The sequence below is a fragment of the Corythoichthys intestinalis genome, chromosome 17 (assembly GCF_030265065.1).
Source record: "Corythoichthys intestinalis isolate RoL2023-P3 chromosome 17, ASM3026506v1, whole genome shotgun sequence".
NCBI classification, from domain to species: Eukaryota; Metazoa; Chordata; class Actinopteri; order Syngnathiformes; family Syngnathidae; genus Corythoichthys; species Corythoichthys intestinalis.
The window spans coordinates 10,825,912-10,849,733 of NC_080411.1; the positions used below are offsets into that span (position 1 = coordinate 10,825,912).

The 23,822-nt window shown below is 39.2% G+C and overlaps 1 protein-coding gene across 1 annotated transcript; it reads left to right on the plus strand.

Annotated features, from left to right (window-relative positions):
- Positions 1–11,617: 11,617 nt before the first annotated feature.
- On the plus strand, positions 11,618–22,470 carry rx3 (retinal homeobox gene 3). Its single transcript, XM_057818851.1, has 3 exons — positions 11,618–11,895; positions 13,382–13,641; positions 20,933–22,470. Exons 1-3 carry the CDS (start codon positions 11,628–11,630, stop codon positions 21,347–21,349), a joined length of 945 nt encoding a protein of 314 aa, XP_057674834.1. The 5' UTR covers positions 11,618–11,627; the 3' UTR covers positions 21,350–22,470.
- The last annotated feature ends 1,352 nt before the right edge of the window (positions 22,471–23,822 follow it).

Here is a 23,822-nt window from a genome sequence, read left to right on the forward strand (position 1 = left end):
TAATTTTGACAAAACATGAAACACGTTGAAACATGTGACAACATGTTTTGTCACCCCTCCCACAAAAGTCAAACTATGTGAGGAATATTTACCTCTTTAAATCAACAATCACAAAATTGTGGTACATTCAGAAATGAATGAAGGGTATGTGATCTTATTATGTTTGTGTATGTTCAATTTAACACGACAAAATCACTTCAAATCCTTAATGGGATTTTGAAATACATATAAGAGGCCACAGAGGATGATCAAAACAAGTGTGATTAATACCTGGTGGAAGGAAGGTTTTAATTTAATTGGGAATTATACAAACACTTGTCAACCATGGTGAGATTAGCAGTTATTTGTGATGGAAGGCGGAGTGCGAGTGGGGCTAGACACTCAATAGTTTCATTGGAACTCAAGTTTTAGCGGTTGAGGATTTGCAGTCTGAAGATTAACATCTAATAGGATAGCACGGGCCCCGCTTGTTGGGCGAGCCCCTCCTACTCCAGCTATCAATCTATGGGTGTTATTATTTTTACTGGACGTGTGACCTGTGGCTCCTCAAATCTTTCCATAGAACTGCTTATGAAAGTAAAAAATGCAATTTCTGGAGAAAATTACGATGGCGCTTTGCTGTGGTAGATACAAATCTATCAGGTCACTTCCTGTTGATTTGGGGGCATTTCGGGGAAACGTGCTGTTGTTATCGGGTCGCTTCGTGTTTATTTGGGAACATTTTGGGGACACGTCATGTTGATATCAGGTCACTTTCTGTTGATTTGGGGACATTTGGGGGACAAGTCCTGTTAACATTGGGTCACTTCCTGTTGGTTTGGGCTCACAGGTTTTTTTGCCTTTGAAAATGAATGGGAAGTTTGGACATACAGTGCCTTGCAAAAGTATTCGGCCCCCTTGAATCTTGCAACCTTTCGCCACATTTCAGGCTTCAAACATAAAGACATGATATTTAATTTTTTTGTCAAGAATCAACAACAAGTGGGACACAATCGTGAAGTGGAACAACATTTATTGGATAATTTAAACTTTTTTAACAAATAAAAAACTGAAAAGTGGGGCGTGCAATATTATTTGGCCCCTTTACTTTCAGTGCAGCAAACTCACTCCAGAAGTTCAGTGAGGATCTCTGAATGATCCAATGTTGTCCTAAATGACCGATGATGATAAATAGAATCCACCTGTGTGTAATCAAGTCTCCGTATAAATGCACCTGCTCTGTGATAGTCTCAGGGTTCTGTTTAAAGTGCAGAGAGCATTATGAAAACCAAGGAACACACCAGGCAGGTCCGAGATACTGTTGTGGAGAAGTTTAAAGCCGGATTTGGATACAAAAAGATTTCCCAAGCTTTAAACATATCAAGGAGCACTGTGCAAGCCATCATATTGAAATGGAAGGAGCATCAGACCACTGCAAATCTACCAAGACCCGGCCGTCCTTCCAAACTTTCTTCTCAAACAAGGAGAAAACTGATCAGAGATGCAGCCAAAAGGCCCGTGACCACTCTGAATGAACTGCAGAGATCTACAGCTGAGGTGGGAGAGTCTGTCCATAGGACAACAATCAGTCGTACACTGCACAAATCTGGCCTTTATGGAAGAGTGGCAAGAAGAAAGCCATTTCTCAAAGATATCCATAAAAAGTCCCATTTAAAGTTTGCCACAAGCCACCTGTGAGACACACCAAACATGTGGAAGAAGGTGCTCTGGTCAGATGAAACCAAAATTGAACTTTCTGGCCACAATGCAAAACGATATGTTTGGCGTAAAAGCAACACAGCTCATCACCCTGAACACACCATCCCCACTGTCAAACATGGTGGTGGCAGCATCATGGTTTGGGCCTGCTTTTCTTCAGCAGGGACAGGGAAGATGGTTAAAATTGACAGGAAGATGGATGCAGCCAAATACAGGAACATTCTGGAAGAAAACCTGTTGGTATCTGCACAAGACCTGAGACTGGGACGGAGATTTATCTTTCAACAGGACAATGATCCAAAACATAAAGCCAAATCTACAATGGAATGGTTCAAAAATAAACGTATCCAGGTGTTAGAATGGCCAAGTCAAAGTCCAGACCTGAATCCAATCGAGAATCTGTGGAAAGAGCTGAAGACTGCTGTTCACAAACACTCTCCATCCAACCTCACTGAGCTCGAGCTGTTTTGCAAGGAAGAATGGGCAAGAATGTCAGTCTCTCGATGTGCAAAACTGATAGAAACGTACCCCAAGCGACTTGCAGCTGTAATTGGAGCAAAAGGTGGCGCTACAAAGTATTAACGCAAGGGGGCCGAATAATATTGCACGCCCCACTTTTCAGGTTTTTATTTGTTAAAAAAGTTTAAATTATCCAATAAATGTTGTTCCACTTCACGATTGTGTCCCACTTGTTGTTGATTCTTGACAAAAAAATAAAATTTTATATCTTTATGTTTGAAGCCTGAAATGTGGCGAAAGGTTGCAAGGTTCAAGGGGGCCGAATACTTTTGCAAGACACTGTACATTGCCATCAATGGGATTGACTTACATATACGTCAATGAAATCCATGTGCATTGGCATCAATAAAATCAACATACAGTACATGGCTGTCAATTGCATGGACGTGCATAGCCCTCAATGGCATCTGTGTACATGGGTGTCAATGCTACAGTTGTGGTCAAAAGTTTACATACACTTGTGAAGAACATAATGTAAAGGCTCTCTTGAGTTTCCAGTTATTTCTACAACTCTGATTTTTCTCCGATAGAGTGATTGGAACAGATACTTCTTTGTCACAAAAAACATTCATGAAGTTTGGTTCTTTTATGACTTTATTATGGGTTAACAGAAAAAGTGATCAAATCTTCTGGGTCAAAAATATACATACAGCAACACGAATTAGCAATTTCTTGTAAGTGATTATTGAGTTGAACAATCATTGACTTGAACAAGTCAGGAAAGTCACTTGGAGCCATTTCAAAGCAGCTGCAGGTCCCAAGAGCAACAGTGCAAACAATTGTTTGTAAGTATAAAGTGCATGGCACTGTTTTGTCACTGCCACGATCAGGAAGAAAACGCAAGCTTTCACCTGCTGCTGAGAGAAAATTTGTCAGGAAGGTGAAGATTCAACCGAGAATCACCAAAAAGCAGATCTGCCAAGAATTAGAAGCTGCTGGAACACAGGTGTCAGTGTCCACAGTCAAGCGTGTTTTGCATCTCCATGGACTGAGAGGCTGCCGTGCAAGAAGAAAGCCCTTGCTCCAAAAGCGGCACCTTAAGGCTCGACTGAAGTTTGCTGCTGATCGCATGGACAAAGATAAGACCAACTGGAGGAAAGTTCTGTAGTTAGACGAAACAAAAATTGAGCTGTTTAGCCACAATGCCCAACAATATGTTTGGAGGAGAAAAGGTGAGGCCTTTAACCCCAAGTACACCATGCCTATCGTCAAGCACGGTGGTGGTAGTATTATGCTGTGGGGCTGTTTTGCTGCCAATGGAACTGGTGCTTTACAGAGAGTAAATGGGATAATGAAGAAGGAGGATTACCTTCAAATTCTTCAAGATAACCTAACGTCATCAGCCCGAAGATTGGGTCTTGGGCGCAGTTGGGTGTTCCAACAGGACAATGACCCCAAACACACATCAAAAGTGGTAATGGAATGGCTAAATCAGGCTAGAATTAAGGTTTTCGAATGGCCTTCCCAAAGTCCTGACTTGTATTTGTGGACAATGCTGAAGAAACAAGTCCATGTCAGAAAGCCATCAAATTTAACTGAACTGCACCAATTCTGTCAAGAGGAGTGGTCAAAGATTCAACCAGAAGCTTGCCAGAAGCTTGTGGATGGCTACCAAAAGTGCCTAATTGAAGTGAAAATGGCTAAGGGACATGTTACTAAATATTAGCGCTGCTGTATGTATATTTTTGACCCAGCAGATTTGATCACTTTTTTCTGTTCACCCATAATAAAGTCATAAAAGAACCAAACTTCATGAATGTTTTTGTGACAAAGTATCTGTTCCAATCTCTCTATCAAAGAAAAATCAGAGTTGTAGAAATAACTGGAAACTCAAGAGAGCCATGACATTATGTTCTTCACAAGTGTATGTAAACTTTTGACCACAACTGTATGTAAAAGCCATTGGAAATGAATAGGAAATTTGGACGTACATGGCCGTCAATGGTATGGATGTTCATGGCTATCAATGGCATTTACTTACATGGGCGCCAGATGAATGTCAATGGGCTGTAATGTTAAATGGTCAGAAATCACAAAAACCTATGTTTTCCTACTATAAAAAAATGAAAGGGAAATTTAGATGTACATGGCTGTCAATGGCATCCCATTAGAAATGAATGGGACAGTTTTTTGGCAAAATTTTGGGGGAACCTTAAATTTTTGCCCAAAACTTTTATAACCTTTACCGTCCTGGAATTTTGATGTATAAATTATGTGATTTGATCAAAAATTGTAGGTAAGTAGCGTTTAGAATTTTATTTCATATAAAAAAATAAAATTAAATTAAAAAAAATAAAAAAAAGAACACGTTTACAAACGAATGAAAAATTTTGGCGGGTCATTCGAAAAAATCTCTGCATCGCGTGAAAATTCCAGTCATTTTGATATTTGAACGGTGACGGTCAGTCAAACGGTTTGGGTTTTGCAATGAGCCGAAGAAACACCATTCATTAAAAAAAAAAAAAAAAAGGAATTTTACTATATTAAAACCATAAAATGCCATTTCTGGAGAACTTGCACGGGGAACTTTGGGGCAGTTCGGAGTCACTTACTGTTGATATCAGGTGACTTTCTTCTGATTTTGAGTTTTTATGCGGGTGAGGGTGGTCAAAAATGATTGCTGCCAATGGATTTTTTTTTATTGGGCTGGGAAGTTGAAAATTAAGTTGGAACAACTGAAATGGGTCAATTTTGTATTTTTCTGGGCCATAGTTCAAAGTCAGAATGGGAGATTTTGGTCAAAAATAATAACGGTCAATGGAGGGTTTTTTTGTGGGTCACGGAAATAATGGAAGCCAGTGGGTATAGGTTTTGTGGGTCATAGTCATCGTCAATGGGACCCAACGGAATCTGTTTTTGTGCTGGAGTTCAATTTGAATGGGAGCCAAGGTGGAGTTTTTTGGTGGATCCCATAATGTTGATCAAGTATTCAAAGTACTTCAAACTGTCCAATGCAAGGGCGAAACTGGGGGTGCGACAGCACCCGTTAGATGACCGATTTGTGGGTGTGAAGTGGGCGTGGTTGGTGAGGGGAGTGTCAAACAGACAGGTAAGATGATGCTAAAAGCTGTAATACAGTGTTTTAGGTGTTCAATTATATCTACCAGCCCCTCCCGCTTAGTTGTCTCGAGGTGCCCATAAATTTTTTTTCACTTGCACTCTACGCACACCGGACGATCGTCTCGATTATCCACTACCTTTCTGTTGATTCTGGGGCAGTTCGGACTCACTTACTATTTATATTGGGTTACTTTCTATTGATTTTGAGGATATTTTCAATGGAGGTGGTTTATTTTTCTTTTTTTGTGGGGCTGTTAAAATTGAACATTAAGATGGTACAATTGGAAAAACTTTATTTTTTTTCTGGGCCATTGCTCAAGGTCAGTGAGATTTTTTTGGGAGGTTTTGGTAAAAAATAATAACTGTCAATTGAGATTTTTTTTGGGGGGAGGTCTCCTATTCACTGTCAATGAGACCAAACAGGATTTACTTGTGTGCTATTGTTCAATATGAATGGAAGCCAAAGAGAAGTTTTTGTGGATCCTATAACGTTGACCAGGGAGTTAAAGTACACCTAAGGGTCCAATGTAAAAAAAAAAAAAAAAAAAAAAAAAAAATATTTTTTTATTTTTTTTAAAGATGTTTTGGGGTCACTCCCTAAAGATTTTGAGGCATTATCAGGTCACTTTTTGTTGATTTTTAGGATTTCTTTGGTAAAAAAATGATGACTACCAATGGAGATTGTGAGGCCAAGAAGTATGAGGCAACATTTTGGGGCATTTTGATTTTGAGGATTTTTTGGGGGGGTTCAAAGATAATGACCATCTATGGAGATTTTTATTTGTGAAAGATTAACTTGGAACAACTTATTTTTTGGGGCCTTAGTTCAAAGTCAGTGAGATTTAATGCGAGGTTTTGGTCAAAAACTGCCACTTGAGATTTTTATTTGGGGGGGGTCCTACAAAACCTTTTTTTTTGGCTCCTATTAACTGTCAATGAGACCCAACAGGATTTGTTTGTGTGCTGGGGTTTAATCTGAATGGAAGCTAAAGAGAGGTTTTTTGTGTATCCCATAATATTGACCATGGAGTCAAAGTACTCCTAAGGGTATAATGTAGAAAATTTGGGGGGTATTTCCCCCCAAAATATTTATAATGAATGGGGGGCTTTGCCGTTCTGATGGGTAAACTCTTACTTGGCACTTCCAGTTGTTGTTTTTTTTTTGTTTGTTTTGGGGGTCACTCCCTTAAGATTTTGGGGCATTATTGGGTCATTTTCCGTTGATTTTTAGGATTCTTTGAGGATATAATGGGAGGTTTTGGTCAAAAACTGCCACTTGAGATTTTTTTTTTTTTTTTGGTTTATTTTAATTTTTTTTTGTGAGGCTGAAAAGTATAAGGCAGCATTTTGGGGCAGTTTAGAGTCACTTACTGTTGATATCGTTAGTTTCTATTGATTTTGAGGATTTTTCTTTTTTTTTTTTGTCAAAAATAATGATCATCTATGGAGTTTCTTTTTGTGGAAGATTAAGCTGGAACAATTGGGAACAACTTCTTTTTGCTGGGCCATAGTTCAAAGTCAGTGAGATTTAATTGAAGGTTTTTGGTAAAAACTGTCACTTGAGATTTTTTGGGGGGTCCCACAAAATCCCAGAATTTTTTTGTCAATGTCAATGAGACCTAAAAGGATTTGTTTGTGTGCTGGGGTCCTGAATGGAAGCTAAAGAGAAGTTTTTGTGTATCCCGTAATGTTGACCATTGAGTCAAAGTACTCCAATGGGTCCAATGTAAACATTTTGGGGGGTATTTTCCCCGATAATTCTTTCCAAAAAATGTTGGCTAAAAATAAAAACAGCAATTACATTCATTAAAAATCTATTAATAAACCAAAAACTTGATTCGACTCACTTAGTCTTCATCTTTTACATTATATTGTTAATGCGTTCCAGTTTGGCGAGCATTTTGTGAAATGCTGTTTTGTAACATCCTCAAAAAAATTGACAATTATTCACACACATATCAACTCCAAAATGTTTGTAAAACGTCTTCCCATAGGAGTGCAATATACTGTATAATAGCAGCCATATTTTCCCCTATTTCCATTGAATTGTATCTCCAAATGTCAGTAAGTGTGCAAAACAAGCAATAAATAAAAAAAACAAACTAAAAAGGAAGTTGCGCATTGACTCGGTGGTGTTAATTAGCATCTCTACCCCCTCCTCCTCTGGAAATCCGACAAAGGATGAGGTCACCTTGTGCAATTAGGAAAAGCTAAATAGTTTTAGGGGGTTTTAACTCTTTTGACCAACATCATGTAATCCCCTTTAAGCGGGATTACCACACTGCTGTCAATCTTTGTTTGCTCCTAAGTGGTTATCGCTGAAAATTGTCTTTATTGTGCGCTTCCCGGAGGGGGCCGACCCCGCACTTAAAATGTAGGCTTGTTTAATAGATCAGAATGGAAACATTAAAGCTATTCCTGCACTGTGTATTTATGCACGGGAGGCCCGGAGATGACACTCTGGCCCACCGGGCGAGTTTAAATAGAAATGAAACCTACAAAAATTGTTATATCTTATGCATTTTCTCTCTGTATTACTTACTTTTATTGTTTTAAACCACAGATGTCTGCCTAAAATGACTATTCAAAAATCCAATTGGAAGACTTTCTGTGTCGTTTCATGTTTTATTTTTGCAGCTGTTGTGCGCCCTCAAACAAATTCGCAAAATCTGATTTTAACAAAACAAAAACTGTTGCAAAGAAACAGCAATTAGATGACTTTTTAGTGATATAGTGATAGTGATTTCGATATATTTTTAGAATAACTACTGCTTATCACAAAATTGCAAAAATACATAACAAAAAATAATCTTGCAACGATATCGATACTTGTATCAGTACCAACATGGCAGTAAAATGATAAAATCGATATCAAGGAGTCCCAAAAAAATAACTGTTGATAAATAACTAAGAAATACAGTGGTGCGGTAAGTGAGGTGCTGAGGATGCTGCAGCACCCCCTGGTGTTGGGGAGGGAAAAAGTGTTTTGGGTTTTTTTTTTTTTTTTTTGGTTGTTAAAAATAAATAAATAAAATGAAATACAATGGGGCAAATAAGTATTTAGTCAACCACCAATTGTGCAAGTTCTCCTACTTTTGTGAGTTTGTGGAGTTGTCTGTGAACGATTTGCTATGAAAATTGCAAATACGTTAGCATTTGTAGCATTTTAAGGTAGCTGACTTTTGCTTGGCAAGTTAGGCTAATTTTATCTACTAAATTTACATTATGTATTTACAGTGGGGAAAATAAGTATTTAGTCAACCACTAATTGTGCAAGTTCTCCCACTTGAAAAGATTAGAGAGGCCTGTAATTTTCAACATGGGTAAACCTCAACCATGAGAGACAGAATGTGGAACAAAAAACAGAAAATCAATTTTTTTGCTTTTTAAAAAATGTATTTCCAATTAGAGTGGAAAATAAGTATTTGGTCACCTACAAACAAGCAAGATTTCTGGCTGTCAAAGAGGTCTAACTTCTTCTAACGAGGCGCCACTCATTACCTGTATTAATGGCACCTGTTTTAACTCATTATCGGTATAAAAGACACCTGTCCACAACCTCAGTCAGTCACACTCCAAACTCCACTATGGCCAAGACCAAAGAGTTGTCGAAGGGCACCAGAGACAAAATTGTAGACCTGAACCAGGCTGGGAAGACTGAATCTGCAATAGGTAAAACGCTTGGTGTAAAGAAATCAACTGTGGGAGCAATGTTTAGAAAATTGAAACATACAAGACCATTGATAATCTCCCTCGATCTGGGGCTCCATGCAAGATCTCACCTTGTGGCGTTAAAATGATAACAAGTACGGTGAGCAAAAATCCCAGAACCACATGGGGCGACCTAGTGAATGACCTACAGAGAGCTGGGACCACAGTAACAAAGGCTACTATCAGTAACACAATGCGCCGCCAGGGACTCAAATCCTGCACTGCCAGACGTGTCCCCCTGCTGAAGAAAGTACACATCCAGGCCCGTCTGCGGTTCGCTAGAGAGCATTTGGATGATCCAGAAGAGGACTGGGAGAATGTGTTATGGTCAGATGAAACCAAAATAGAACTTTTTGGTAGAAACACAGGTTCTCGTGTTTGGAGGAGAAAGAATACGGAATTGCATTCGAAGAACACCATACCCACTGTGAAGCATGGGGGTGGAAACATCATGCTTTGGGGCTGTCTTTCTGCCAAGGGACCAGGACGGCTGATCTCTGTAAAGGAAAGAATGAATGGGACCATGTATCGAGAGATTTTGAGTGAAAATCTCCTTCCATCAGGAAGGGCATTGAAGATGAGACGTGGCTGGGTCTTTCAGCATGACAATGATCCCAAACACACTGCCAGGGCAATAAAGGAGTGGCTTCGTAAGAAGCATTTCAAGGTCCTGGAGTGGCCTAGCCAGTCTCCAGATCTCAACCCCATAGAAAATCTGTGGAGGGAGTTGAAAGTCCACAATGCCCAACGACAGCCCTAAAACATCACTGCTCTAGAGGACATCTGCATGGAGGAATGTGCCAAAATTCCAGCAACAGTGTGTGAAAAGCTTGTGAAGAGTTACAGAAAATGTTTGGCCTCCGTTATTGCCAACAAAGGGTATATAACAAAGTATTGTGATGAACTTTTGGTATTGACCAAATACTTATTTTCCACCATGATTTGCAAATAAATTATTTAAAAATCAAACAATGTGATTTTCTGTTTTTTTTCTCCCCACATTCTGTCTCTCATGGTTGAGGTTTACGCATGTTGACAATTACAGGCCTCTAATGTTTCCAAGTGGGAGAACTTGCACAATTAGTGGTTGACTAAATACTTATTTGCCCCACTGTAAATACAAAATGTAAATTTAGTCGATAAAATTAGCCTAACTTGCCAAGCAAAAGTCAGCTAGCTTAAATGCTACAAATGCTAACGTATTTACCATTTTTAAAGCAAATCGCTCACACACAACTCCACAAACTCTAGCTGTAAACTTAATTACAAATGCATACGCAAACATATATTAGCTGAAACAACTTACAGACCTACAGTAGGTGGGCCAAACCAGAGCGCAGCTGTCCTTTACCTGTGTAAGACGAGAGTCTGCTCCTCAGTCAAGGTGACAATCCAGCGAGACCCAACGCTGCCACCAGAGGGCAGTGTATCCCCCATCATTAAACAAAATACAATACTTTTGGATTTTTTGATATTTTGGGGGTACTTGAAGCAACACTAAGTAACTTTTCAACCCTTATAAAATATATATATTAGCTGAAAAAACTTACAGCAGAGGGCAGCTGTCCTATATTCATCTCAGACGAGTCTCCAAGGCAACAGTCCAGCCAGACCCAACGCTGCCACCAGAGGGCAGTGTATCCTCCAGCATTAAACAACATAAAATACTTTTTGGATAGTTATTTTGACAAAGGGTTGATCCCGACTTGCGTGGAAATTCGGGTTACGTCGCCAGCGTAGGTAAGGAACTCATTTGTAACCCGCGGACTACCTGTAAAACTATTGAGAAGTAACACTACTTTTACTGGAGTAAAATGTTTGGCTACTCTACACACGTCTGGTCCCATCAAACGTCTGCTGTGAATTTCAGCAAGTTCATCAATAATAAATAATAATAATAAATAAATAATAGTACAGTGAGGACAGCTGCGGCTTATACTCTAGTGTGGCTTATCTATGCACAAATGCTGTTTTCATGTCAGATTTGGTGGGTGGCGGCTTATAGTCAGGTGCGCCTTATAGTGCGAAAATTACTGTATATAACTGAACTCTTAATATAAATAAGGTTGCTTAAAAGTTGGTGGGGACAATTTGAGCATCCTGAAAAGTTGGTGGTGTAATGTCCCTACATTCCCTATATGCAAACCTATTCCCTTGATCGGTGCAGTATCGGCAATGACCGATACAAAACCGTGCTTGAGCATTATTTTTAATACATATTTTTTAAACTGAGAGATGTTGTCTGTGTGAAGAAGGTCGCCCGCCACAAACCAACCAATGAGATCTCCATTCAGTTTGCCAACAATATTTGGACATTTTGATTAAATATTAAGCTGGCAATCCTGGCAAGAAATCGTATAATTATGATTTTGTTGTACCTTAATCTACGAGCCTAATCTTTCTTCTTTTTCCCTCCTCTCAGACTGACATGAACATGACATCTGGAAGAGTGAAAAGATGGTTTTAAGATGGATGTAAGTAGGTTTTACACATGCATATTTGCATCCCCTCCCCGGGACGTCCCCCTCCTTCTGTGACGTCAAAAAAGCGAGCAGGTGGGGTGAAGGGGGGCTTTAGTTTAAAAACCGAGGGTGCTCCATGCAGTCAGACATCCCATTTTGGTCAGTCCCTGCCGACCCATGTGGCTGATTGGACCACCTTCCCAGAGGAGGAAGAGGATGATGACAATGATGATGATGGACGAGCGACTGGAGACACCCTCGGCGCGCGCACTCGTCACCCACCCGGGCAGGGTGCACAGCATCGAGGCCATCCTGGGCTTCAAGGAGGACCTCCTGTTCCATAAATCGGCCGATTGCAGCCCGGCAGATAAAGTTGGGGGCAAACACGCGGAGGGGCGCAACGTTCAAGTCAATCAGAAAAGTCTATTCATGGAAAGTTTGGACGGTAATTTGACTTTTAATTGATCTTAAATGCTGTTTCATTTCATTGTGTAGGGTCATTATTCATTTTCAAGTTTGTGTATATGCAAAAATGAATGGCACTTGTAACTTATCTGAACTTGAAAACGAGTCATTCTTGACTTGAAAATACTGCAAAAAAAAATATACTATTTACCGGATGAGTTAAATCACAGATCAAATTTATTACGCTATTAAAAATGTGGGCAGATTTCTAAAAAAAAAAGAAAGGTTAAAGTTGCATATACTCGTTTTATTTTCAAAGTATCATTTTTTGTGTTAATACTGTATATATTTTTTGTTAACTCAGTTCATCTAAACATTCAATTTCGTTTTTATTTTGTTGAACCATTTAAGTCATTGTGTGCCATTGACTGCGCTAGACGTCTAATCCATTTTGAATGGGAGGGTGGCAGCGATCATTCGCTGAAAAATGAGCATTTACAGCCTGTTCTCACAGTTAAATACTGAAATTTAAGAAGTATTTATTATTGTTATTTATATTTTATTTGATTTAAAAAAAAAAAAAAAAAAAAAACACAAAAATTTTGTGTAATTGAGGCCTAAACAAGCACGTATTACTATTTGCATTTATTATAATTCCGTGCAATTAGTTCTTATTGACATTTTATTAACTTAAAATTGCATTTATTCATGAATATACAGTAGATAATTAAACATAATGATTAATAATAAAAATAATAATAACAATTATTATTATATTGCTATAATAATAATAATAATATAATTACAGACCTAGCGTTCCCCTATATTTGGACATCACATTGTGGCTAATGGAGGCCACACTTGGATACAAAATTTTAATAATGTGGCCTTCAGGACCCAAACTGTGATGTTGGCACGTATGTGGAGGCCAGGTCTTTATGAGTTTATCATTATTATTTTATTTTTCTGAACATGTTTATTTCAAGTACTCAATACATAATAACCAATAATCAGTGACAACAATCAAATCAAATAAAAAACAAAAAATATGAGTATTCGAAAATGAATGAGAAGAAGTAAAACTTATTTACTCCCATCCTTAAATTACCCTTAAGTTCTGACATATCTGTTCCAGTCCATACATTTAAACATATACATTCTTATTAAACATATATACAATCCCACTATATATAACCTTACATGTTATCTATAAACAAGTGTCATAAAAGTCCAGTCCATAAATCAACCCAGGAAACATAAATAAATAAATAATATTTTTTTAATTATTATTACGACTTGTCCTAAAGTGTTTTGTTTGATAGTTTAAAAGTCTTGTCATCATTAAAATAAATCGTATCTCATTTTACTTGACTTTTTTTTTTTCTTGCACTGTATATTCCAATAAATTTCCTTTAATTTTCACAATAAATAAATAAAAAATCCCTTGTTTTATAGCTCAAAGAAACCTCTAAAAAAAAAAAAAAAAAAAAAAATCTGGAAAAACAATGAACCAAATATGCATGCAGGCGTGTGCTGTCCAAGCGGTGCGGTTGGACCTGCGGGTGCCGATTTGGGTGACGCGCCATGTCCCGATTCCCCAGAACGGGAGAGCTGCAAGTTATCGGACGACGAGAACCCCAAGAAGAAGCATCGCCGGAATCGGACCACTTTCACCACTTTCCAGCTGCACGAACTCGAGCGAGCCTTTGAAAAGTCGCACTACCCGGACGTGTACAGTCGAGAGGAGCTGGCCCTCAAAGTCAACCTGCCAGAAGTCCGAGTTCAGGTGTGAAAATCAAACTTCATTTTTTCCATAACGTGTTTGTTTCATCGAGAATTTTTCTATAATTTCATGTACAGCATTTTAAAGAACGCCATTGTACTTAATTGATTGAAATTCCCCCTGCATCACAGCATTAAAAATCGTTTTATATTTAAGGAAAAGAGGTCACGATAGTGGACAGCTATTTAAAAGATCAAACTTAACATTATCTAGAGAAAGTGACTATTTTTGGTAATAATAGTAATTAAAAAAAAAAAAAAGAAACTTAAAAATCAGCTATTATTATATTTTAAAATTATTAATAATAATTGTTTTGTATTATTATTTAAACATTCAATGAATGAAAAAAATCAATACAGTGTTAATAAAAACTGAATTAAAGTGAATAAACACAGAAATACAATACGACCCCAAATAACACTCGAAAGTTGATTTAAAAACTTTTATATGTTTATTTTTTTGCAACCCATTTAACTCTTTGCATGCCACTGACGGTGGTAGACGTTCAATTCATTTAAACCGGAAAGAATGGAAGAGCTGCTAACAAAAAAGGAAATTAATGGAGCTAAAATTAATAAAAACAGAAATTCAGAGTGGCCATGACCCCCAAATAACACTCTAAAGTTGATCTTAAAATGTATTTATTTATTTGCATACAATTTGATTCATTGCACGCCATTGTCGGCGATAGACGTCCAATTCGTTTAAACCGGAAAGAACGGCTGAACTGCTAATAAAAAAAGGAAATTAATGAAGCTAAAATTAATAAAAACAGAAATACAGAGTGATGACCCCAAATAACACTCTAAAGTTGATTTAAATTTTTTTCTTTTGTCTAGTAGTTAACTCATTGCACGCCATTGACGGCAATAGACGTCCAATTAATTTAAACCAGAAAGAATGGCGGAACTGCAAAACAGAATTGATCAAGCTAAAATTAATAAAAACTGAGTGGCTACGACCCCAAATAATACTCTAAAGTTGATTTGATTTTTATTTATTTATTTGCATACCATTTAACTCTTTGCTCGCCATTGACGGCGATAGACGTCCAATTCATTTAAACCAGAATGACAGAACTGCTAAAAAAAAAAGAAAAGAAAAAAAAAAAGAAAAGGAATTCAGCTAAAATTAATAAAAACAGAAATACAGAGTGGCTTCGACCCCAAATAACACTCTGAAGTTGATGAAATTTTTTTACATTTTTTTTGCATACTATTTAACTAATTGCAAGCCATTGACGGCGATAGACGTCCAATTCATTTAAACCGGGAAGAATGGCAGAACGTGCAGGCAGTGGCGGTTCTTGGATTATTCTGAAACAGGGGCCAAGAAGTGGCCTCATGTAACCCTCTGGGGCCAAGTGTCGCTGTCATCTTTGTTTAGTCTTTGTTTTGGTCAACAAGGCAATACGCAAATAATCCTGCATGTGGCGGTAAAAACATCTTTCAAGCAAAGATAAACAGTAAAGTTAAATACTTTACTGTAATTTGTATTTAATCATACTGTGTGCAAGTAATGATACAATTCTTGCAACGATAATTGTAATAATCTTTTTTTTAAAAGACATTTTAAATACAAAAAAGCAGCATTAGTAATTGACATTAAGGCTGTAGCTATCGAATATTTTAGTAATCAGTAATTAGTATTCTACAGAAAATTCCATCAATTAATCGAGTGATTGGATTTTTTTTTTTTTTTTTTTTTTTTTAGGTAAAGAGCATTTATAAATAAATATTAGAAAACAAAACATTTCACTTAACATTGAACCATTTTTAGACAATCAGTGTTTGTATTTTAGTATTTGTCTTATCTTATTTCTTACCTAAAAATGTCATTACGCTTGGTAAAACACATCACTTAAACGTTATGTTTTTCCCACGTGTTTCATTTGAATTTCTGTTTAGATCAAGCTATTTTTAAGTTCTAGTTAAGTTTTAAGTTAGTCTAAATTCTAAGTCCTAATAGGACTTTTGAGTTTTTTGCAGTGTTCAAAATAAATGTATATGATACTTGCTGTATTGGAGCACATTAGGCACCAGTGCTACTTGGTGTTTTATCCATCAATGACTACTAAGCAAAAATTGACTGTTAACTCTATTATGTTTTTATTTTACACTCTCATCACTCTACAGCGGCGTGATTTACAGATTAAATAAATCCTGTATGAAAGACGCGTTAGCCATGCATCGACAGTAGTCATAATTCATAGAAACCTAGCCCTGCGCAGGGCTAACAGCATGCTAGCAAAGTACAGTATAAAAAATCTTATTTATTAGCCCTACATTAACTTAATTTTATCTTGTCCCGAGTATCGCTCCTCCGTTCTCGGAGTAAATGGGGTGCCTTCGGTGCGTTGTGCCGCATTAAAAGCAGTCCGGGCAAAACGTCATGCTTGGAACTGGCAAAATTACATGATTCCTTCAGGCGGAGAAAATTCCTCGATCAATTTTAAAAATTGAGTTACTTGAATTATTCGAGTAATCGTTTCCGCTCTATTTAACATATCTAGAAACAACATTATCTTATTTAGCTTTGTGCTAAAATAGGAACAGGGGCCAGTCGAATTAGAGGCGGGGCCAGTGCCCCTGCGGCCCCACCCCTAAAACTGCCACTGCGTGCAGGAAGTGACTCATAAGTGTCCTAAATTTGCAAGGAAGTGACCCAACAATTAACCTGCCAATGACAGCAATTGTTGTCCAATTCATTTAAACTTGAAAGACGAGCTTTGAATGCTCATGTGTTAGTGTCATTGACACCATTGGACGTCCAATCCATTTTGACTGGGAGGGGTGAAAAAAAGTTCCTATTGTCAATATTTTTGTTACCTCAATATTCAGAGGCGTAGCAAGGGTCCCCGGGGGCCCCAGGCAACAAGCAACATGGGGCCCTTGAAGTGTGTGCAAGCAAGGGGGACAGTTGGACATGGAGCAATCGCATATTTAATAAAAGTATAATAATGTCTCGGTCTCATACAGCGCTTTTTTGGACACTCAAAGTGCCCGGCTTCTACTACATTAGGACATAAAACTACAGTAACATACTACACTCACCGCTGTCTTGCGTCCTTTTCTCCTCTTCTGCTTTTTTTTTTCTTTCGTCACTTCCAGAAGGATAACTTCTCTTCATTTTGGATATACCGCCAATTAAAAAAAGCCAAATCGCCTCTCACTCACTCTGAGTCACGTTGTAGAGCGAGTGAAGGGGCCCCGTCAGGGAACTCAGACACAAGGCTTTCACTGGCACTGTCGCACTTGTCGCTGCGACAGTGAAGTAAAGCTGCGTGTGCTAAATCTGTTGGCCCTCTGGGGCCCCCCTGCTGGCTGGGGGTCCTAGGCAATTGCCTGGTTTGCCTAATGGGACGCGCCGCCTCTGTCAATATAATATGAAAGGGTAAAATTGAAGCGATCAAGCACATAGTACAATATTTTGAAAATATATATCTATTAAGGGTGTAACGCTACATGTATTTGTATTGAACTGTTTCGGTTCGTGGTGCTCGGTTCGGAACGGAGGCATACCAAACGAGTTTCTGACGTAATGTAACCCTTACTTTTAGAGGCTGTGAGTCGATCGGGTTACAGTTTCTTTGTGTAGATTATATTTACTCCGTCTTCTCTACTATAATGAGGACCAACACGGTAGGACAGTATAACCCAGAAACGTCAACGGTGCGACAACATGGCCGCCGTGAGAATGCAGTGAAACGCGGGCGTTAAAGTCAATCAGCCAATGCACACCCGTCGCAGTGCGGCCGCGTGTTAGACGTGTCCCAGAAGCGGATCAACACGATGCACGAAAAAAGAACCGCATAGTTTATTATTTGACGCGAGACGCTACCCTCCTGCATCAATACAATACTACTACCGGTAGGTAGGATCGGACAGACCGGAAGTCACTCGTGTAAAAATACGATGGATCCGGTCCATTTTCAAACTAATATGCAATTGTAACCCACTTTTTGAGTCCATCAGATCTCTTGAGTGGTAGATCGGGGCATAGTTGACTTGTCTTTGTTGATTTACTGCTGTCTTCTCTGCTATAATAATAACCAACACGGCCCCGTGTTCAATACAAAACCCTCCTACCACTACAAAACAAGTAGAAACTAATATTCACATAGGAATTAAAGTTATACAACATAAAATATACAATATAAATGAATACTACATCACATCTGTAAAATATAAACACATAATAAAGTAATAGCCCATTTAAATAAAATAAATTGAAATGAGCTAAAACACCTGTAATTCAATAATAAGAATAATACACAGATCCTGCTTACACAATTAAATTGATTAATTTCTGTGTGCTGTTTAACTTGAAAAAATCCACCAATTAAGCGTTTGAAAACTGTTCATAAGAATAAAAAAATGATTCATTGAGGCATTTCATTTGTAAAATACATGTTAAAATCTTTGTCATTGGGATTGCTTTTCTCTTTAGCACAGGACTTTTTTTTTCTTCTTTCAGAAAGAAAGCTGACCAATACGCAGGGTCTGAAAGGCAAATTGTTGTTGGATTATCTTTAAATACCCGCTACTTTTTGAGCAGAATTCTAGCTTTGTATAGGCCAGTACTTCTCAAATAGTGGGGCGGGGAACATGCTTTTTTGCTGGACTAGAATAAAGTGTAATTACACATCTGCTGAGTGGGTGGCAGTGGCGCTCTCATTTTCAGCATTTGCGTAGTATTTTTGAACCAAACAAGAGCACACAGCAAAGAGCACTGGAGATATGAAAAGCTTAGGCAAAGAAATATGACAAAGCGTATGTAGTGTTTAGCTTTTGACTTTTAGTACAGTGGGAGATAAGGAAAGACCAGTCTGTTTACTTTGTCTAAAAATGTTCGCAGCAGAGAGCAGGAATTGTTTTTTTTTTCCAGTGAAAAGGTGCCGAATATTACCAACAATCATCCCACTTCGTCAGTGTTACATCAGCAAACCAGCGAGCACTGTCAGCATCACATAAGGTGGCATACCAGGTTGCTCAATGCAAAATAACCCAACACCACAGCAAAGGAGCTGATACTGCCTGCAGCAAAAAATAAAAACTGTCTCTCTGTCCAATGACACTGTCATTTTTGTTCTATTAATTTTTGTTTTTTCAGTCTAATGGTTTGGCATATTGTCCTCTTGAGTTAATGTTGCTAATCAATTCGACTTTATGATTTTTTGATTTTATTATTTTTTTTTCAGTGTCAAGGAAAAGGACACAATGTTATCCAGAGGTGTTCTTATATTATATTTTTTTTTTTTAGACAAATGATACTACGGTATACAGTGCCTTGCAAAAGTATTCGGCCCCCTTGAATCTTGCAACCTTTCGCCACATTTCAGGCTTCAAACATAAAGATATGAAATGTAATTTTTTTTGTCAAGTGGGACACAATCGTGAAGTGGAATTATTTATTGGATAATTTAAACTTTTTTGACAAATAAAAAACTGAAAAGTGGGGCGTGCAATATTATTCGGCCCCTTTACTTTCAGTGCAGCAAACTCGCACCAGAAGTTCAGTGAGGATCTCTGAATGATCCAATGTTGTCCTAAATGACCGATGATGATAAAAAGAATCCACCTGTGTGTAATCAAGTCTCCATATAAATGCACCTGCTCTGTGATAGTCTCAGGGTTCTGTTTAAAGTGCAGAGAGCATTATGAAAACCAAGGAACACACCAGGCAGGTCCGAGATACTGTTGTGGAGAAGTTTCAAGCCGGATTTAGATACAAAAAGATTTCCCAAGCTTTAAACATCTCAAGGAGCACTGTGCAAGCCATCATATTGAAATGGAAGGAGCATCAGACCACTGCAAATCTACCAAGACCCGGCCGTCCTTCCAAACTTTCTTCTCAAACAAGGAGAAAACTGATCAGAGATGCAGCCAAGAGGCCCATGATCACTCTGGATGAACTGCAGAGATCTACAGCTGAGGTGGGAGAGTCTGTCCATAAGACAACAATCAGTCGTACACTGCACAAATCTGGCCTTTATGGAAGAGTGGCAAGAAGAAAGCCATTTCTCAAAGATATCCATAAAAAGTCTCGTTTAAAGTTTGCCACAAGCCACCTGGGAGACACACCAAACATGTGGAAGAAGGTGCTCTGGTCAGATGAAACCAAAATTGAACTTTTTGGCCACAATGCAAAACGATATGTTTGGCGTAAAAGCAACACAGCTCATCACCCTGAACACACCATCCCCACTGTCAAACATGGTGGTGGCAGCATCATGGTTTGGGCCTGCTTTTCTTCAGCAGGGACAGGGAAGATGGTTAAAATTGACGGGAAGATGGATGCAGCCAAATACAGGAACATTCTGGAAGAAAACCTGTTGGTATCTGCACAAGACCTGAGAATGGGACGGAGATTTATCTTCCAACAGGACAATGATCCAAAACATAAAGCCAAATCTACAATGGAATGGTTCAAAAATAAACATATCCAGGTGTGAGAATGGCCAAGTCAAAGTCCAGACCTGAATCCAATCGAGAATCTGTGGAAAGAGCTGAAGACTGCTGTTCACAAACACTCTCCATCCAACCTCACTGGGCTCGAGCTGTTTTGCAAGGAAGAATGGGCAAGAATGTCAGTCTCTCGATGTGCAAAACTGATAGAAACATACCCCAAGCGACTTGCAGCTGTAATTGGAGCAAAAGGTGGCGCTACAAAGTATTAACACAAGGGGGCCGAATAATATTGCACGCCCCACTTTTCAGTTTTTTATTTGTTAAAAAAGTTTAAATGATCCAATAAATTTTGTTCCACTTCACGATTGTGTCCCACTTGTTGTTGATTCTTGACAAAAAATTAAAATTTTTATATCTTTATGTTTGAAGCCTGAAATGTGGCGAAAGGTTGCAAGGTTCAAGGGGGCCGAATACTTTTGCAAGGCACTGTATTTACAGTGGTGGCAGAGAGTTGGGGGGGGCGCGGAACATTTACGTCTTCGTATGGGGGGGCGTAACAGAAAATAATTGAGAAGCACTGGTATAGGCTAATGTTCCTATTGTTGAAAGCACAAAGGTGTGTAATAAACAACTAGCACATTTATATTTTGCATTTTGTTTTCTTACTGTACCGAAAATGAACCGAACCGTGACCTCAAAACCGAGGTACGTACCGAACCGAGATTTTTGTGTACCGTTACACCCCTAATACCTATATACAGTTGTTTGATCAATGTTTTTCACAGATCTAAAATAATATATTGAGGCAAATAACAGTGTTTCATCAGGTCTTACCTTGTACACGTTAGATAAAGTTGCATTGAACTCCTTCTGTTCGCTCTCAGGTTTGGTTCCAGAACCGCAGGGCCAAGTGGCGTCGTCAGGAAAAGCTTGAAGTGAGCTCCATCAAGCTTCAGGAAACCACCGCCGCCTCCTCCTTGCTGTCCTTCGGCCGCCCAGCCGCCACGGGGCTGCAGCTGGACCCCTGGTTCACCACCCCCGTTGGGGCCTCCGCCACCCTTCAGTCGCTCCCAGGGTTCATGGGCGGCGGCGCCTTCTCCGCCTCGCCTCCTCCTTCCGTGCCATCATCCTTCCTCAACGCACCTGCCCTTGGGCACCCCCCTCACCTGCCCCGGATGGGCTCCATGTGCCCCGCGCAGTTGTCTGCTTACCAGTGCTCATCCGACCCGAGAAACTCCAGCATTGCCTCGTTGAGGATGAAAGCCAAAGAACACATTCAGTCTATCGGCAAAACGTGGTGATGGATGCTGCGTCTGTGTTTTGGAAAACATTCGAGATTGGAAAGCCAGTGCTGCTACGGCAACTGCCTGACAAGCACAAACTGTGAAAATGTTTTTATACTGTAGTTCTCAGATTTCAGTTCATTCACTCTCATTTTTACACGTAGCCACAAGCATTATCTATTTATTTTACACTTTGACAAGTACACAAAATCCTTTCGGTTTCTTCTTCAGCATAAAACCCATCTAATTTGAATATTTTCAAGACAATAAACTTTATATGTAAAACCAAAACAATAATGGAGTTGCAGAATTGTATATAGTGAACTTTCCATGGTAACGGGGCAATTTGGGATTTTTAGAGCAGTTTCTCCTGCAAAAATTACAGGAAAACAAGGGCGGAACTTAAGGGAGTGCTGGGGGTGCGACCGTACCCGGGCCGCTAAGGGCGTAAAGTGGGCGTGATTGGGTGAGGGGAGGGTCAAACAGAAAGATAAAATGATGCGCGGACCTGTAATATTGTGTTACAGGCAGGGGTGAAAGTGGGCCAGAACGGTCAGGAACGCAGTTCCGGTATAAGATTCAGGGCCGGCATTGGCTGACATTCTGACATGTGATCAGCAGAGATGGTTAGCTCTGATTGGTTCAAATGTACATGTTTTCTGGAACAGCAAAAAATAAAAGCTTGTTGAATTGATGCGACATAAAAAGAGCAATGCAACATAAAATGGATCAAATCTTTAAGAGCAACAAGAGTTGAGGAGCCTTATCTATCATATTTAGTTTTATTTACACTGATGGGGAGGTTCAGAACATCTTAGCTGTCAATGTGCACTTTGGATTTATATTTGTTCATTTATGTTGGGCTATTCATCCATTTCCTTATGATTTAAAAAAAAAAAAAGTCAATGTTGGCGCAATCTACAAAATATATTCCATTTCACTCTGCATAATATAAGTCATTTGTACTTATTTTTCTGAATGTATGTTACTTATATCTTTATTATTATTATTTAAAAAAAAGTAAATGTTCACATTAACTTCAAATTTAATATATATCCTATGTTCTTAAGTAGTTAAAATTGAGATTTGGCATTTAGTATGTGAGGAAATGAGGGAAAATAAAAATTAGGAGCTGGAGGTTGGGGTTATTGCTGTTTTTGTTAACTTTTGTTTTGCAAATCATTGAAAAAATATAATTTTGAATGAAAATCAGTTTTTGTATGTGTTATAGAAATAACTGTGCTAAAACAGTTTTCTTTGCATTTCAGTAGTTTAAGAGGTTTGACGCCCCCCCCCCCCTCCCCCCAAATAAATAAATAAATAAATAAATAAATAAATAAAATTTCTGGCTCTGTGGCGGCCTTCACGTCAGGGAGTTCCGGCAAGAAATTCTAGCCACTTCAGGGGCCGTTTACATGGTGCCGCTGTGACCCTTTACACTCAGCGCTGTACAATTGTGGACGCCATTTTTGGCCAGTATTTGGAGGAATAGAGGCTCTTTCATTCAACACCAGATGGCAGCACTGTCGCATGGTAACTTAATGAGTTTTCCTGAGCTGACTTGAAGTTAGTGAGTTTAAGTTCACGTCAGTGTACGCCATTTTGCATCTGCGATGTTTGATATCACGTTTGTGCTGGAATAATCAATTTTTCCTCACAACTTAATCGACAAAATGGCATCACAACAACAAGGTAGGGATAGAAGAGGTGTAGAACACCAGTAAAAGAGCATCCGGTCCTTAGCAGGCGAGTAGCAGCAGTGAATTATGCCGAGTCTGAAGATGAGTCCCCAGAGAGAGGGGACATGGATACATACACACCAGATGATCGTCTTGAGGGGCTAGCAAAAATGTGGAGGGGCCCACGAATCACTGTCCATTAGCACTCCCCCTCCGTTTGATGGTTCATTCTGTGGTTCCCATTTATGCTCATCGCTCTCGGGCCCTTTTCACATTTGTTCCACCACTGCAGTAAACCTTATAGATACAAATTCACAACCTTCGGAAAGTTACCCTCCCATCAGATGGAAATCCTAATTAGCGCAAACGTAACACAAACGAACGGCACTACTTCGTGTCCAATTTGCAGTAAAGAGGGAGCATGAGATATACATTTCGAGTGATGTTGTCACTTGCAGCACCCTATTGACTGCAAAATGGACCTGAAGTGGTGCCATTTGTTTGTGCTAAATTTGGGCTAGTTGTTGGGACACCCCCCAATGATCCTAGGAGCTAGGTTGTCTGGGGCTTTAAGCCCCTGGCAGGGTCACCCATGGCAAACAGGTCCTAGGTGAGGGGCCAGACTAAGCGTGGCTCAAAATGACTCCTTATGATGAAAAAAATACATGAACTCCAGTTTCCCTTGCCCGGACGCGGGTTACCGGGGCCCCCCTCTGGAGCCAGGCCTGGAGGTGGGGCTCGAAGGCTAGCGTCTGGTGGCCGGGCCTGTCCCCATGGGGCCCGGCCGGGCACAGCCCGAAAAGGCAACATGG